Source organism: Oncorhynchus keta, chromosome 2 (genome assembly GCF_023373465.1).
Source record: "Oncorhynchus keta strain PuntledgeMale-10-30-2019 chromosome 2, Oket_V2, whole genome shotgun sequence".
NCBI classification, from domain to species: Eukaryota; Metazoa; Chordata; class Actinopteri; order Salmoniformes; family Salmonidae; genus Oncorhynchus; species Oncorhynchus keta.
Window position 1 is genome coordinate 70,789,810 of NC_068422.1, and position 18,726 is coordinate 70,808,535.

The following is an 18,726-nucleotide window of genomic DNA, read 5'->3' on the forward strand; positions in this document are numbered from 1 at the left end:
AGCGCACTAATATTTCAGAACCGTGGAAAGCGACCACTATCAAACGTGGGAGAAAGCGCATTTGATATAAAATAATATTTTTTATTAGCGTTGCACCGCTGTCCTTAACCATATACAATTTCAGTAACACATGTCTTATAGTGATGGACTGTTATGGCCTGCACAATGGATTAGTCTACTCAGACACGCGCAAATCGAACAGTTGTCTTGTACACCATGTTTTTAGTGTTCGTCACTGCTCGACTAAAGAAATCTTGGTCGACCAACAGCCTATCGACCAAACAATCGACCAGTCGACTAAATGGGGGCAGCCCTAAATATTGCTAAAGTTAATGTAACAAAATATTGTTTTCTGAAGTGCTCGTTAAAGCATTTGGGAGACTCGAGTGAAGGGATGTCATGTCTTTGGTGGCTCTATTTAACAGTTGACCTACTGTCTTTAAACCTCTGTGAAAGTTATGTTTTCGATCTGATTATAGGCCAACTGTAACTCCCAGTCGTAGTAGTGGGCTGTATCTGCTACACACACAATTTGGTGGCTGTTCTGATGGTATGTCAGGCTTCAGTTTAAAATATTCACCATCACCACTCTAGCGGAAGAATATGAGATCAGAGAGGTTCAGAGAGGCTCGCCGTTGGAGGGTCTCCCCACATTGATAATTCAGAATAGCACAGCTTTTGTGCTCCAGCCTTCCCGAGTGTCAGGCTATACTGTCTGCGGTTGCTGAGGTTTAGAGGTGAATGTCAGGCAATCCAATTTCTCCCTGAAGCGGCCATATTGAGGGAGGGTGGCAGACAGTGAGCCTCCGGGGCTGCCCCTTCCTGCCAGCTCTGACTGTTTACGTTCAATAGGGGGGAGTGCAGGAGGGGCCAGCTGGGGGGGTGGGAGAGTCTGCTCTGCTGCTTTTGGAAATCAGGGTGCTTTTCAGGAAAAAACTATACACATGTTACATTTTAGTGTTTATTATTTCAAAAGATGTGAATTATTTGAACATGTCAGGTCATATTACCAGTTATCATTTTCTAATGTTGATTTGTGTTTTGACTTGGTTCTTATCTCTCTCAATGTTTCAGAATGATTTATTAAAAGGCTGAAATAAAATCTGGTGTGGTAGATGTAGGCACATTAGTTGATGATCATTGAAGGGTTTCTGAATGGGGTAACTAAGAGTAATTCAATACATGCAGCAGTTAGTTGCTTAGTGCAGAAATGTTTTTGTGAGACAAAATCCTGCAAATATATAGAATCAATCATGTAAATCTCAAGCTGTGGCGGTTGGTGCATGCCACTAAATAAACTAAAATAATTAGATCAGACATGTTGAAGTTTACCTCAGTGACCTGGTGCACCTTGGATATAGATGAATGAGACCAACACGCAGTGTGAGGGGGTTCATCCCTCAGAGCTGAACTCCTCTACTGCCAGCCCAGGGTTCAACAGGATGTGTTTAGAAACCAAACTTCCTCAGTCTCAACGTACGTACAGTCTCAACGTAGGTACATTGCATGGCAATGAGTCCATGTTTCACATGAACATCACCAAACTCAGAATTTAGGGACAGGGATGGCTTTTCTAGAGGAATACAAACACACTCCACTCTGATCCACAGGAATGTTATTTTTCTGACTTTTTTTTTTTTTAAGTCGGAGGAATCGGTGCCATTTTTATACTGCAGGTTGATTTACCCCTAAACCCACTTTGTAATACCAGTCATCAACATTATTGTGTACCCTGCCAAGTGAGGTTCTAGTCCAGACTAAGTAATTCTAGATAGAGCTTGTTAGGTCATGCTCAGTCAGGGGCTCTGTGTGACCAGAACTGGGGCATAATTGCTGCAGAACATTTTAAAACTTGAGTGATGTGCAGTAAGGAGCCGGCAGGGAGAATCTAAATCCTGTCTTCCCCTTTCCCAATCCCCTCCCAGCTCCCCACAGCAACAATGACTTAACGAGGCACTCTCTCGGTACCTGCCTGGCCTTACCTAGAAACAGCTTAATGAGAGGAACCTGGCAGACCTGCTTATTATCAACACTGAGAAATCCTGGCCTCACCTAGTAACAGTCCATTAAAGCTTTACTTTCTCTGTCACAGCTAATAACAGTCTCCTGATTCTGATTTGCCCTGAGTAACCTAGTAACAGCCCCTCAGTCTGCCTGACTTTTACTTAACAAATAAGTAAGTCCTAGGTTCTGCCCCTTCATTGTAATAGATGATCAAATAGAAGCAGCCGGCCTCATTATGACCAGTTCATGCATTGATTCTTAGTTGTATGAGAGGCCATTGCATGAGAGCCAAGTTACTATCTCCTACTACTATGTTATCCAGGTAAACTGACTTGAATGTGGGCTGAGCCACACAGAGAGGGATTTACCATGTGGTTCAGTTGAATTGTCATGGACCACGCACCTCTTGAGCTGCAGAATGTGTAGGCACACGCATACTGAGTGAGAGAAAGTGCTTTCAATTCTGCATCTCTCAATTAACCTTTTGAGTTGTGTTGTGGTTCACACCAATGTCTAGGCCTTGCCTCACGTGACATTTCTGAAGGCTATGGAGAGGAAATTGGGTCAATTTAGGCTATGGGAGTAGATGTGTGTTGTTTTTGAGTGGGCGGACTCAGCAAGGGGCCACGAATCTCTGACTGTAAAAGCATTTAGCAGCCTCTTCACTCACTCCACTGTGGGGAACTGTAGCTGGTTTAATGAACTATTGTAACCAACAGTCAGTGAGTCTGTTTTCTCTATTTGATTTTAACTGTCTGTCTGAGAGAGCTTGTCTGTCTCCTATAGGTCCTTTGACTAATATGCTGTGGGATAATTTAGTGATAGGTTGACTTTCCTTTCTGTAATTCTAGCAGTATATTGCCTTGAGGTCAAGTCAGATTTTACAGTACTTTTATATGGATAAGGCCTAGATACCGGTTTGTACTGGATTGAAGTCCCCTCAATGACTTTCTGAGGGAGGTGTTATAAATAGGCATTGAGTGCTATAGAACATTTATGTAGTGTCTGTCTCCATTTTTACATATGACAACGTGTTCCTAGGATATATTGGTTACGACCAGGGAGAAGCTGGTGAGAGGGTTGTCTCATGCCTTACGTTACAATGATTTATTAATACATCCGGTGTATGCATGGTGCTCACGTTACACTTGCGTCATACTAATTTGTCTTCTGTTTCTCTTTTTTTCAGTAAATCTGTACAGTCAAAGGTGGACAATATTTTGGTGAGTCTTCCTTGTCATAAAGCCTTTAACCACAATGTATGCTCTGTTCATAATTGTTCAACTTTTCCCCCCAAAGTTTAAGGTGGGTTTTTGACTTGAGTAAGGTCAATTTTAGGTTTCTGAAATGTAATCTCTGTGCTTATCTCACCTCTTCGCCAGTGTCGTGAGACTGTTAGAGGATGAAGAGAAGCAGCATTGCCATCTACTGTCTGTAGTATTTAAACAGGTGGTCCTATGTTTGACTTATTTATACTACACTTGATGTCAGAGCTGAAAGTAGCCCTGTTATGAAACAGCCATTGCTGACCATAAAATACTGCTCAGTTCTGTTGAATGATCTCACTGAAACTCCACTAACCCATTTAATCTTACGTCATGAGTCCTATAGTTATACTACACCGTATTTGGCTCGTAATGGTCTCCAGAAGATGGGATGAAATGATTTACATCTGTGTTTGGTGTTGTGGTCATGTCCCTTTGTCATCACCTCGTCTTTTTAGCCCTTTGTGTTTTTTTTCTCTCAGGTTCTGGCCTTCAACTGAAATTCAGTCAACCACGGTGTGATTGAACATACATTATCATCTAAAACCCACCTTGACATACTTGAACATAACTCATCTGCAGCACATGGCTTACCTGAAAGTTCAAGATGTGTACGTGTGTTCATGTGAGGATTTGGCCCTATGTACTGTAATTGAGCAAGTATAGAAATATTTTGCCTGTCAATAGAGATGGGTGCTATACAACACTGAGGTAAGATCCAGTGCATTGCCACCAGGTGAGGCAGGAGAATGATCAGAGGTCAAGGCTACACTCTAGTTACTCTGGGAAACCTGCTGTGTTTACTCAATACTGCAGGCTGGGCTTCAGCTTGTCAGAGGTATATCTTACCAAGAGGTATGTTGAGGATAGACGGCTAGACCTGTCAAAGCAATCAAATCACCCACCACCACTGCCACATAGTAACCTGTGTTTTGCACTCAGGCTCAGGTCAACAGTTGTTTGTTTTCCTTGACCTGCCTTGCCTCTCTTCCTCCTCAGTGAGAGGGAACCCCAATCCCAGTGGTTAAAGTCCTGTCTCGTGTACTGTTAAGTTCCGAATCCAGAATCCCTGGAGTCCTAAAGTTTCACACAAATCTGCATGTTCGTGGCAGGTGCCAGAGTTAGCAAAACATGCATGAGCTCCCGTGCTCCAGTCAGCTCCAGTCAGCTCCCGTGCTCCAGTCAGCTCCCGTGCTCCAGTCAGCCTTACGGTGCTAAATGTTGCAATCTCAAACAATACCTTGCATCAGCTGCGCTCATTAAAGGTTAATGCCTTCAGTTGTATTCCACAAGGGTCTTGTGTTTTTCAATTCCGACAGACTTTGTTTTCTTTGCCTCTTAAGGATTTCTAGAGGACATGGGAAAGCACTAGTGTCTAATATTAACTGCTCTCTCTCTCCCTCTGTTTTCATTTACAGACTTTGAATGTGTCAGCGGAGGTGATAAGTAGAACACACATCAATAATGAAACTTGTGTTGATACACTGTGGTTGTTTCCTGCCTCAGACTGTGTCTTATGGAGATGTGAGAGTGGTCTCTGGGGAGAGGTGGCTGTTTTTAGTCTTTCTAAGGAGTAACCCATCTGTGTGTGTGTTGAATCACTAATGCCCAGCCCTCGCTCCACTAGTAATGTCTTAGTACTATTACTAGGCTTCCACCATCAGGGTCTGCATGATGCATCTCTTTCTGATGTCTGGCCTCATATCAAACTGGTTCTTTTCAGATGTCCTCAGTTATAGTTGCCCTTTGTGTGAATATTAATTCGCTGTAGAGCTTTGGGTTTAGTTGGAAGACTCAGGGGTTAGTGGTTCTTAGAGAGAGAGAATACAAAGTAGATAATGTACAGTATCAGGCCAATGTAACCAGAGGCTTAACCTGTTAATTACCATTTTTTTCTCCCTGTGTGTTATCGTTTCCTCTAATAGCTTTCAGTTTCTTTGAGCCTCAACACAACCAATCCGGTTCCTCTCACGTCTAGTTCATTCTCCTAGATGCTATCAGGCTCGGTAATAAAGTTGTCGGGTTGACGCCATAGCTCAGTTTTGCCGACACATAGCATAGCTAGTTGTGTAACTGCCATTTATGAACTTGTCTTTCATCCAACAAAAAGCTATAGTGTTGTTGGCGTGAGAATACAACCAGGCTATAATTGTTCTGTTGATGTTGTTGGTACCGAGGAGACTGATATGATTATGGATGGTGGTGGATGGGTATTTAACCATGGCCGTGTGAAGTTGCAGGGGAGTGTAGACTGTCTGCTGACACTGACTCATTTAGGATTGTCATCCAAGTGTGGACCCTTGCCCCTGTGAAGGGTGCTGTAGTTTGTAGGGTCTTCAGGCCAGTCAAAGTCTAAATTAATTTCAGAGATGTAAGGTCTAAGTGGCTGAAGTTGAATGACTACAGAAGCAGGGCTGGGCGACTATATGGAATTAATTTGAATGTATGTTTTAATGTTTTCAGTTTTTATGAGCATTTGTCTTTTTGGTCTCGTCTCCTTCGATCCTTCTGTGCTGTGTGCACCTTCCCACTCAGACACCAATCCCCTCCCCCTGCCTCTCACGACAACAAAGCCGAAAGATCATTTCAACCTCTGACAACAAGTAGTTTCAACTTGCCTTTTGCATTTGAGGTTTGGTCCAACAATTGGTCGATTTCCCCTTCTAACGATAACCTACCTCCTTCTAAAAAGGAGAGTCCAGTTGGCTCCACGACGTCTGTATGTATGTGTTTACCCTCCCCAATCGCTAACTCTGCTCAGTGGCTGATAACTTTAGCTATTGGCGAGCTCCTGTTCCCCTAGCAACAAAGAAGTGAATATAGAGAAGACAGAGGGGCGAATACTTCTATTCTTAGAAACCAATTGAAGGGGGGGGCGCTATGTTTGACGGCTATGTTTGACTATGTTTGACGGGGGCTGCTGACCACACCGCTAGCAGAGGCCAGTCCAGGGGAAAGGGTTAACGACAGGGGATTTCAGTTTAACTCAGTCTGCCTTGCGCTGCGCACAAACACCCCCCCCAGACCCAACTATGGCTGTCTGGCTCTGTGCACTCATGCCGTTAAGACACACTTGTCAGCATCTCTGTGTTTGAATGCTTGTCCCCTCCCTGCTATGGCACCCAGAGCTTCTCTTTATGGTCATGTGTTGTGTGTTTAACTCTTTTCCATAATGTTGGTGTCAGAGATGCTGCTCTGGACATTTGGGCAGTTTTGGCTGTCCACTGCAGTCTGCACCACAATGTAAAGCACTGGTCTGGTGGTCCCTAGCGTTGGTGTCCTATAGGAGACACCATTTAAACAAAAGCTTGTTTACGAGAGCTTAACTGCCCGCTCCGCTCTGCTAGCCCCCGGATTAGGTATTCCTCGGATTATTGCTACCTCCGATGACTTCCTCTATGGGGGGGTTGGTTGGGTCATTGAAATGCCATGTCTGTATCCCTTCTGCTTTTAGATGTTGTCATGATCCATCAATCGGTATTGAAATAGTGCATTGCACTCACAGCTTCATATTAAATAAACATTCATTTAAGTGTTTGCCTCTAAATAGTTTTTGTAAAAAATATAACAATTAGGTGCTAGAAAAAACAATCGTACTACATGTTGGTTACTGTTTTAAAACAGTGAATATTGTGTAGTAGTCAGAGGCACCATAGGCCCCTTCAGATCATCAAGAATCCAGAACGTGATGTGGGAGCCTGCTCCTCCCCCCTGCAGGGCCCTCGCGCTCCGTGTTGGAGAGTCGTGCCTGGAGCCAAAGTCTCTCGTCTGCCGCCTTCTACTCCAGCAGAATTTAAATCACCCCTGCCCCACCCTATCATCTTCCCTATTCCCTTTGAAACAGCGTGTTGGAGAGGGCTGTTTCTGTTTGTAGCTCTGGGCCCAGCCATTCTCCAAACACTGAACTGGGTTGGGTTCAACTGGCACCCACCATCCATTGTAGTACTGGGGTAGAGAGAGGGTGAGAGATAGAGATTGTGCTTTGTTTATTTTTCGCGTCTGTCTATTAGCCAATGTGTTTCACAGCTGAGCTTAGCAATGTGTATTTATTATGGATCCAAATCGTTTTACTATTGTTCTTTGTCATTTATCTTAGTTTCATAGTGTAGTTTCTTCTTTTTATTCAGTTTAGTCACATATCTCAATTTGCAATACGTTTGCCAATCAGTTGTGCAGCCAGACTTATTTGCCATACCTTTTGCCTCCTCCCTCTCAACCATACAATTTCTCAATTCCCCATCAATCCACTGGGATTTAACTGTGTGTGTGTGTGTGCCAGCACGTTTCAAAGCTTGTGTCTATGTGTGATTGAGAGGGAGGTTAAAGCGAGAAACCGACAGTGAATAAGAGTGCAAGCGTGATCCAGTGCTTGCTTGCTTTGTTTACTGTTGTAAGTTGTACTTATCTGTGGCATACGTGGCCACTTGCTGTTGTATTTCTGTTAGTGCTCTGCCCAGGCGGGGAGTGGAGGTGGTCACTGAGCAGTGGAGATCAGATCATGGAGTAATACAGCCCCAAAGCCCCTCTGTCACGACATCTGTGAGACCCAGTGCTGCACGTGCCCCACCCCAAAATTGTTGGCATGCCTTCCAAAGTCTCTCAGTGAAATTGCTTCCTAATACATAAACCATCATCCCAGTTAATGTTTGTTGACGTTTTGTAAAACGTCATAGACTTGGGTAGCTGGGCTACAGCCCTAAGGCATCTATCTTGTATGTGTGACTCCCTAATCATCTGCATTCACATGGAACTTTAAAATGCATTTTGTTCCACCCCCAAAGACTGTCTGTTTGTTAGGTTAGCAGGTATCAGTGTTTTAAAGTTATAACACTGTCCCATGGTAGCTGCAACAACCCCCTCTGGATATTGCAGGGATCCATCACCTCATATTTATCCTCATGTTCCTTCAAGGTCTTCTCATAGGGGATTTTCCCACATAGTCCTCTTTAAAAGAACAGATATCATATGTCTCATGTTGTCTTCTCACACTTCAAACCCCACAATCTCTTAGCCCATAGATCACATTTCAAACAAATAATCTGAACATAACTCCACACACATTTTGGTATTTCTGTGCATCCTTGACAAGGGCTAAAATCAATATCCCAAAACGATATCCAAAAACAACACGAGATGTGCAGTAGTCTAGTGTGTGGTGTGGGAATTTTGGTGTTGACATTGCCCTAAAAAATGGAACCGGACTGTCGGATTTCTAGAGAACCGAACTCAGACCACCTTTCGAGATGGTCTCCGGTCGCTTCAGGGACTCTTTTGAGGGGCCTGAGTTCCTTTGAAGTGTTCACACTGCACCAAAATTAAGTGAACTGCACTGAATTTTTTTGTTGTTGCTAAAAGGGACCAAGTGTGAAAAAATCCTTAGGAGCTCTCAATACACACACACACTAACCCTGTCCCCTCGATGGAAACATTTGTTTGATCTCATTAAGAGATTTCCTCATGGCTTTTGTCATTGTGGCAGGGATGAGGACCCCCTGTGTTGATCTTTAACACCCTGTGGTATTTGTTGCACACACACGTTTTAGAAACATTCAGAATCCAAGAGGTTGAATGTTTTTTTGTAATTTTGTTTATCCTGACACTCGTCCACATTGATCTTAGCTTGAGCACTGTTTATCAGGATGCATCCAGGATCCTTCTGAACGAGACCTCAACAAGAACAGTGGTTCTCTCTGCCGCAACTTCCACCCCTTCTCTTCCCGGATTTTTTAATCTCTCCTTTACATCCCTAATCTCATTTGCAGGATCATCCATGTTTTTGTTTTCCTGTGGGGGTGGGGGGGGGGGGGGTTGTTCCTGAAGACTGTTGTCTTTTAGGGTGTTTTTACACATTTTGAGCAGTAGTGAACTAAAACTCCTAAAACAAATACGTGCCCATGCACAAAATGTGTTTCTTGGACAAAAAAAATGTGGTGTTCTATGCGTTCCCAGGTGCGGATAGTGTTCAAACTAGTCCAACCAAACTAAAGGGGATTGTTTGAAATGGTTGTTTTAGGTTTCACTGGAACTGAAAAGTCTTTGTCGTAGATTTCATAACTTTTGAATTAAAAATGTTACGCTGATGGTGCCTCAAGCCCTACATAGTACAACTAAACACTGTGTTACTACAGCAGAAGCAATGAGAGCACCTGACTTCACTCAGTGGAGAATAGACTAAGAATGGATCATTTAAACAGGAAACGGTTCTGTATTATTCATGCTCTTCAAACTGGAGTGAAAGGCAACCGGTCAGCCTTTGGAATGTATCTTGGTGGATTATTCTAGTAGTGAGAATGAAAATAATAATTTCCTTTCTCATGAACTGGACTGCCAGTCTGAGAGAGACATCAGTAGAGCATGTTAAATCAGTGGAGTGAGAAAGACTACCATGAACACAACTACTACTGATATTTACAATTTTTGCTGCCTTTTAAGCATTCAGTTAACACACACACACACACGGACGCAGATGTTTAAGGCACTGCATCTCTGTGCAAAAGGCGTGACTACAGTCCCTGGTTTGAATCCAGGCTGTAGTACATACGGCTGTGATTGGGAGTCCCATAGGGCGTCGTCCGGGCCGCCATTGTAAATAATAATTTGTTCTTAACTTGCTTGTAGTGCAACATCTGAAAAATAGCGCACTTGGTAGTGTACCGGTGCTCGACCAGTTGGCAAAAGCCAACATCACCCACGACAGAGAATAGTTGATTGTCAAGGACAATCATTTCCATTATCTTGGCTTTAATGGGTTTTGCCTTTTGAGTTGTCTCGCTGAAATGTTCTTACTCTTTCAAATGACTGCTTGACTTGTTGACTGCTCGATCCACACAGCAGACATTGTGGGCGAGGTTAGGAATGCTGTGTTGCATGTGTAACGCTACATTTTACGTGGCGTCATTACGTCACGTACCTACGTTATATAGGTCTGCACGGTAGCTTTGACATCGGTTTTTAACATCGGCTTTAAACTAGACATCTGGCCGATACCGATGTTGGCATTTTTAGATATTATTGGCCGATTCCAATATGTTCACCGATATATCGTGCATCCTTACTGTTTGTTATTAAATCCCTCTTCTTCCCTGTGCGCCGCTTTTACAGCAAGATGTGGAGACGTTTACAGACATCGAGAAACTCTACCTCTACCTTAAGTTGCCTTCTGGTCCCAGCAACAGTGAAAAAAGGTAATTGATCATTCTGTCATTTGATTGAACATAGTTTGTTTTGTGTCATGTCTAGATGCAGTTCCATGCCATTTGCACATGACTTAGCCTGATGTTCATCTACCCCATTATCCATTAGCCTAGTAGCATAATATAAATGTTCTGCACCCTATCCTATCCCCACATGCTACAATGGTTGTCAACATTAGCTTGGACTGAGGTTAAGTCAAACCGCTCATTATGCCATACTCTCTCCCTTAGAGAGCAAATAGGCTTTGGCTGTTTTTAAAAAATGAAAAAATAAATAATTGCGTTGATTGATTTGATATTGGACTACCAGTTAGGGGTGTGTGTGTGTGTGTTAAAACATTCTCTCTTCAATAGCAAATAAGCTTTGGTGCTTTTGTTTTTTATTGTTGCGTTAGTTGATTTGATAATGATTTCCCACATATGACTATCACCTGTGTGTGTTCTGATAGAAAGTCCTTACTTAATAACTTATTCATAACATCTATCCTCAACCCTTCATGTTTGACCTTTTTGCAAAATATGTGTAGATTTATGCCCTGTCTTCTCTCTAATGTATATTTGATCTGTAACACACACACACACACACATACGCACTCTTAATTCCAAATGACCCAAGCCCCTACTCCCTAGGAATGTGTGCAGATCTGAGACGATTGGATATGTATTAGGCCTAAGGAATACTGTAATAGCTTTACTTCTGATAGGCTAAGAGGAATTTCCCCACATTGTTTGAACTTATCCAATCCTCTCATCTACAGAAGTGTCCAGGGGCAGTGGCTTGAAGTTAGTTTAGCATCAGGTGACAAATACACACTGCTCATTGATGTTGTCAATATCATACCTTGATTGAAAAGCAATGATCAATTCCTACTTGTTCTCCACATCTAATCCTCATCACCTCAACTCCCCAACACTCCACACGATGCCCATCAGGACTGAGAGAGGGTCTGCCAGTCCTGGAGAACTGTCATGGTACATAAACCTCTCTCACTTACAACATAGAGACATGGGGGTGATGTGTGTTGGTTGCGTTTGAAAAATGGGGCGGGAAAGGTAGATCCGACTGTAAATGTTTTTTTTTGTGATTATATTGTAAATAACCTATTTTCTCCTGCTTTCTCTAGCAGTGATCAGAGCTCCATGTCATCAAGCCGCACTCAACAGATGCACGCGTTCAACTGGATTCGCAGTCACCTAGAGGAACACCCAGAAACCTCTCTGCCCAAACAGGAGGTCTATGATGAGTACAAGTGGGTATCTGACAGTGAGAAAGGAGAAATAGGGAAGTGTGAAGCCAATGGTGCTTTGCACAACTCGGGTCATTTTCAAAGCAATAGCACTGTTAAATACAAATAAAAAACTGTCACCCTGTTTTGATGTTCTGGAAAGGGATACCGGACCAATTTAAAAACATATTGATAGCACCGTGTACAGGTGTTTTAGGGAATTTGGGATACCTGATAGGTTAAATTCCATACCAGGTGTAAATGGATGGATTTACTTTTGAATTTGATTTCCATGAGTACTTGACTTCTAAGAGGTTTCACAAGAACAAGGTACACATTTGTATGGCCGTTTTATTTTATGACATGAGATACATGTTATGAAAGTACATAACATTTGGCATTTGGCTGTTACTAAATAAATAAGCCTTTAATACACACTGCCAGCTATGAAGGATCTACACACTGCCAGCTATGAAGGATCTACACACTGCCAGCTATGAAGGATCTACACACTGCCAGCTATGAAGGATCTACACACTGCCAGCTATGAAGGATCTACACACTGCCAGCTATGAAGGATCTACACACTGCCAGCTATGAAGGATCTACACACTGCCAGCTATGAAGGATCTACACACTGCCAGCTATGAAGGATCTACACACTGCCAGCTATGAAGGATCTACACACTGCCAGCTATGAAGGATCTACACACTGCCAGCTATGAAGGATCTACACACTGCCAGCTATGAAGGATCTACACACTGCCAGCTATGAAGGATCTACACACTGCCAGCTATGAAGGATCTACACACTGCCAGCTATGAAGGATCTACACACTGCCAGCTATGAAGGATCTGAAGGATCACACTGCCAGCTATGAAGGATCTACACACTGCCAGCTATGAAGGATCTACACACTGCCAGCTATGAAGGATCTACACACTGCCAGCTGCCAGCTATGAAGGATCTGCCACACACTGCCAGCTATGAAGGATCTACACACTGCCAGCTATGAAGGATCTACACACTGCCAGCTATGAAGGATCTACACACTGCCAGCTATGAAGGATCTACACACTGCCAGCTATGAAGGATCTACACACTGCCAGCTATGAAGGATCTACACACTGCCAGCTATGAAGGATCTACACACTGCCAGCTATGAAGGATCTACACACTGCCAGCTATGAAGGATCTACACACTGCCAGCTATGAAGGATCTACACACTGCCAGCTATGAAGGATCTACACACTGCCAGCTATGAAGGATCTACACACTGCCAGCAGGCTACACACTGCCAGCTGAAGGATCTACACACTGCCAGCTATGAAGGATCTACACACTGCCAGCTATGAAGGATCTACACACTGCCAGCTATGAAGGATCTACACACTGCCAGCTATGAAGGATCTACACACTGCCAGCTATGAAGGATCTACACACTGCCAGCTATGAAGGATCTACACACTGCCAGCTATGAAGGATCTACACACTGCCAGCTATGAAGGATCTACACACTGCCAGCTATGAAGGATCTACACACTGCCAGCTATGAAGGATCTACACACTGCCAGCTATGAAGGATCTACACACTGCCAGCTATGAAGGATACACACTGCCAGCTATGAAGGATCACTGCCAGCTATGAAGGATCTATGAAGGATCACACTGCCAGCTATGAAGGATCTACACACTGCCAGCTATGAAGGCTCTACACACTGCCAGCTATGAAGGCTCTACACACTGCCAGCTATGAAGGCTCTACACACTGCCAGCTATGAAGGATCTACATACTGCCAGCTATGAAGGATCTACACACTGCCAGCTATGAAGGATCTACACACTGCCAGCTATAAAGGATCTACATACTGCCAGCTATGAAGGATCTACATACTGCCAGCTATAAAGGATCTACATACTGCCAGCTATGAAGGATCTACATACTGCCAGCCAAAGCACCAATATAAATAGATGCAGAAAGCATGGGAAAAGATGTGCACCATGTGTTGGTAACACTAGAACGGAAAGTCTGAAATGCTATGTGACTGTTACGTAACACGCAGTTTGACGTCCTCATTCATTGCAAATTAAAGTACTAATAATGTTTCTGATTTCTATGGGAACGTCTTCACCCAGATGTCACTGTTTTGATGTGACTGTCTTTTATTTGATATTTAACATAGTTTATTTGGTTTTTACTGAGATTTCCAATACCTTGTTTATCTGAACCTTACTTCCCCTGTCCAACAAATGTTTACTGTCTGTGTCTGTCTGCCTCTTGTTTGTTTGTTTCAGGAGCTATTGTGACAATCTCTGCTACCACCCACTGAGTGCGGCGGACTTTGGAAAGATCATGAAAAATGTATTTCCAAACATGAAGGCACGTCGACTTGGCATGAGAGGCAAATCAAAATATCCTTCACTGGAATGATTTGTAGCGAACAATCTGGCCTCTCTGGACTCTGGTCGCAGAACATCTGTTGTCTCAGTTCATGGAGCCTCTAAATATAGAACTGAAATGAAATCAAATAAAGCGGCCTCTGCCTGGAGAGTAGTATAGTAGGACAGAGACACTTAGGGGAATCACTGTGTTCTTGACCTTCAGGAAACAATTTGTGAAATGTCTTTTCAATGTCTTTTCCATGAGATCACGACTCTAGACTTGGCAAAGCTACAGTCTCCAATGAGATTAGCGTCCGTTAAATTAGTAAAGTGACAAGTGACTTTGTTCTTATTTTGTTGTGGAGTTCAAAAAAAGAATAGCATAAAATACTTGCGTATGAATGCAGTTTTTATTTTCAATGCTGAGCCTTTCTGAAATAGACCTTGTTTTTATATGACTGTTGCAACTGAAACTCAATATGATCGCCCAAGTCAAATCATACCAAATCAGAACATCTTGAGCTGTGGTAATCTATATCTCCCTTTTTAAATTAACTTTTTTCTGTTACCAAAGTTAATACACACTCTACAAAGGTACAAGTTAATTCAAGATCTTGGACCTATTTGTCTGTATTTTATCATTTGTTTTGTGTGAGAGAAAGTGAGTCATTCATAACTATGCTATACCTCTGAGTAGTTCTTTGCCTGGTTGTGTGGGACACCTCCTAAGTGTACACTCTCACACACCAGCATCTGATAAAAGTCTAGCTCTCACCACAAATCCACACCGCCTTATTTTGGCAGTGGAGTTGGTCACATCTCCAAAGGTTGGAGGGGGAAGAGAAGGTTCAGTGGGAGTGTGAGAGGCCTGAGGGGCTGAGGGATTAGTAGTGGAGTGACTAGTGACTGATGCTGACTGGGAGATATGTTGCAGTTTTAAATGAGAACTTTTTCTTAACTGGGCCTACCTGCTTAAATAAAGGTGGAAAAAAATAATAATAATAGCCGTCTCAGCTTCGGGTGAGAAGGCTCTTCCTCAGATCTGTCTGTGAGTGACAACTGACCTTCTGCCCTGAGTCACTTTTCTTACCCTATCCTATGGGGCAATCCCAGTCTCTTATGGCTAGAATGGTCCCTGAAGCACTAATGCCCGGCTCTTTACAGACAAACAACCAACACATTTTAGCACCTCCATAAATTAACTCTTAAATATTTGACCGTTTTGTGTTTTTTGAACCTTAACCCCTGCTCACATACTGCTATAGTGGACTGAGGAAGAAAGCCTTTGTCCACATGCCATCTTTACCCAACCTGGAGTTACATAAAACAGGGGACGGGGTAAGTTGTCTTTCTGCCTTCCTCTCTCAAGGTCTTTACCTTATTTAAATAGATTTTCAAGAAAATAAGTAAGAAATGTTTGCCTAACTGTAGTCCAACCATAACATAACTTTCATTAATTGAATGTGTTAAGAAAAGGACTACGTTTTGAGGCTTCATATTGAACTAAAAGTAATACAGGGATATGTACGACTATAATTCCTAACACCTGTACATGTGCCTATGTTATGCTTCAGTGTGAGGTGCTGGAGGCCTCAGGTCAGCTGTGCAGTGCGGACGAGGAGGTGCGCTCTGCGGCCTGTGGCCTGGTGTGTGAGTGGGCCCAGAAGGTGCTGAGCCGCCAGTTTGATGCTGTGGAGGACCTGGCTCGCTTCCTCCTCAACAGCCACTACATCGGCACCAAATCTGTGGCAGCCCTCACGGTCATGACTGGTACACCAACAGGTGACAATACAGTGCATCCGCAAAGTATTCAGACCCTTTGAATTTTTCCACATTTTGTTACGTTACAGCCTAATTTTAAAATGACAAAGCAAAAACAGGTTTTTAAGGCTTTTTTGCAAATGTATTAACAAATAAATAAAACTGATTACATAAGTATTCAAACCTTTTACATAGTACTTTGTTGAATCACATTTTGGCAGCAATCACAGCCTTGAGTCTTCTTGGATATGACGCTACAAGCTTGCCACACCTTTATTTGGGGAGTTTATCCCATTCTTCTCTGCAGATCCTCTCAAGCTCTGTCAGGTTGAATGGGGAGCTTCGCTGCAATGCTATTTTCAGGTCTCCAGAGATGTTTGATTGGGTTCAAGTCCGTGCTCTGGCTGGGCCACACAAGGACCTTAAGAGACCTGTCCCAAAGCCACTCCTGTGATGTCTTTGCTGTGTGCTTAGGGTCGTTGTACTGTTGAAAGGTGAACCTTCGGCCCAGTCTGAGGTCCTGAGCGCTCTGGAGCAGGTTTTCATCAAGGATCTCTGTACTTTGCGCCGTTCATTGTTCCCTCAATGCTAAATACTTATGTAAATAAGGTATTTCTGTTTTTTTTATTTTTAGTACATTTCCAAAAATGTATATAAACCTGTTTTTGCTATGCCATTTTAGAAAAGGGCTGTAACGTAACAAAATATGTGAAAAGTTGACGGCTCTGAATACTGTCAGTGTGCACTGTAAGTCAAACTTTACTTGTCCTTTCACTGCCTCATGTATGGTGAACAGTGAAATGTTTCCATCTAGTGGCAGATTTTTCTCAATGACCTGCTATAGTGCATTTACATACCACCTCCTGTCAGTCCCTAAAAGCCATCCCATTAGGTACAGATGTCAATTCAACGTCTATTCCACATTCGTTCAACAACATTTAATTGAAATTATGTGGAAACGTCATTGATTCAACCAGTTTGTGCCCAGTGGGATAGTTATGCTTTCTTCAAAATAGAAGCTGCTCTGTCTAGGAGGACCATGACAATTTGTTAACTCAAAATATGTGTTAACCTGTTTCTGTCTCCTCCCTTTAGGAGTTAAAACGCCACTGCCATCCTCAGCATTCGCACCAACAGCTGAAGCCCACTCCTTCCACTCCCAAGTGAAGACCCTGCCCTCTCCCTCCATCGATGCCAAGCAGCAGCTCCAGCGGAAGATCCAGAAGAAGCAGCAGGAGCAGATGCTGCACTCCCCCCTCCCTGGAGAGGCTCAGTCTAGGCGGGCTGACGGGGGCACGCCTGGGGTCGGCTCCATTACCTGTAGAAGCCCAGCCCTGCTCTCCCCACATCCCACCATTGGCATTATGGTAGCTGCAGTCCCCAGCCCCATCACGGTAAGCCAAGCTTGTATTCTACTTCTGTGTTTGTCTAAGCTTACTCTATATATCCCACTGTCTTTGCAGTGTTCCTGTTACTCATCTATACAAGCAATAACTTTGTGTTGCCTATATCACATGTGCAACAGAAGCTATTCATAACTGGAGTTATGAAAGTGTTGCATACTTTTACAGTTGACTTTGGAAGTTTACATACACTTAGGTTGGAGTCATTAACTTGTTTTTCAACCACTCCACAAGTTTCTTGTTAACAAACTATAGTTTTGGCAAGTCGGTTAGGACTAGAGGTCGGCCGATTATGATTTTTCAACGCCGATACCGATTAATTGGCTGCATTTTATTTATTTATCTGTAGTAATGACAATTACAACAATACTGAATGAACACTTATTTTAACTTAATATAATACATCAATAAAAATCCATTTAGCCTCAAATAAATAATGAAACATGTTCAATTTGGTTTAAATATTGCAAAAACAAAGTGTTGGAGAAGTAAAAGTGCAATATGTGCCATGTAAAAAAGCTAACGTTTCAGTTCCTTGCTCAGAACATGAGAACATATGAAAGTTGGTGGTTCCTTTTAACATGAGACTTCAATATACCAAGGTAAGAGGTTTTAGGATGGAGTTAATATAGTATTTATAGGACTATTTCTCTCTATACCATTTGTATTTCATACACCTTTGACTATTGGATGTTCTTATAGGCACTATAGTATTGCCAGTGTAACAGTATAGTTTCTGTTCCAAATCATAGACTTAATTATAACATAACAATTAGAAATACAAGCCGTTGGTCATTAATATGGTCGAATCCGGAAACTATCATTTCGAAAACAAAACGTTTATTATTTCAGTGAAATGCGGAACCGTTCGGTATTTTATCTAACGGGTAGCATCCCTAAGTCTAAATATTATTGTAACACTGCACAACCTTCAATGTTATGTAATAATTACGTAAAAGTCTGGCAAATTAGTTCACAATGAGCCAGGCTGCCCAAACTGTTGCATATACCCTGACTCTGCGTGCAATGAACATAAGGAAAGTGACACAATTGCACCTGGTTAATATTGCCTGCTAACCTAGATTTCTTTTAGCTAAATATGCAGGTTTAAAAATATATACTTCTGTGTATTGATTTTAAGAAAGGCATGGGTGTTTATGGTTAGGTACAGTCGTCCAAAGAATGTGCTTTTTTCGCAAATGCGCTTTTGTTAAATCATCCCCCAGCGTTGCATCGATTATATGCAACGCAGGACATGCTAGATAAACTAGTAATATCATCAACCATGTGTAGTTATAACTAGTGGTTATGATTGATTGTTTTTTATAAGATGAGTCTAATGCCAGCTAGCGACTTACCTTGGCTTCTACTGCATTCGCTTAACAGGCAGGCTCCTCGTGGAGTGCAATGAGAGGCAGGTGGTTAGAGTGTTGGACTAGTTAACTGTAAGGTTGCAAGATTGGATCCCCCGAGCTGGCACGGTGAAAATC

The 18,726-nt window shown here is 42.7% G+C and overlaps 1 protein-coding gene across 3 annotated transcripts in view; it reads left to right on the forward strand.

Moving 5' to 3' along the window:
* Positions 1-18,726, forward strand: part of LOC118359614 (DNA-binding protein RFX7-like) — a 36,203-nt gene that overhangs the window by 8,107 nt on the left and 9,370 nt on the right. The window contains exons 2-9 of one of the 3 annotated variants that reach the window (XM_035738167.2): positions 3,194-3,227; positions 10,371-10,453; positions 11,396-11,434; positions 11,587-11,712; positions 13,986-14,102; positions 15,326-15,410; positions 15,647-15,854; positions 16,929-17,227. In XM_035738167.2, the coding sequence (XP_035594060.2) occupies positions 3,194-3,227; positions 10,371-10,453; positions 11,396-11,434; positions 11,587-11,712; positions 13,986-14,102; positions 15,326-15,410; positions 15,647-15,854; positions 16,929-17,227 (991 nt within the window). The remainder of the gene's footprint in view (positions 1-3,193; positions 3,228-10,370; positions 10,454-11,395; positions 11,435-11,586; positions 11,713-13,985; positions 14,103-15,325; positions 15,411-15,646; positions 15,855-16,928; positions 17,228-18,726) is intronic. The other 2 variants (XM_035738182.2, XM_035738173.2) reach the window with 2 other exon arrangements.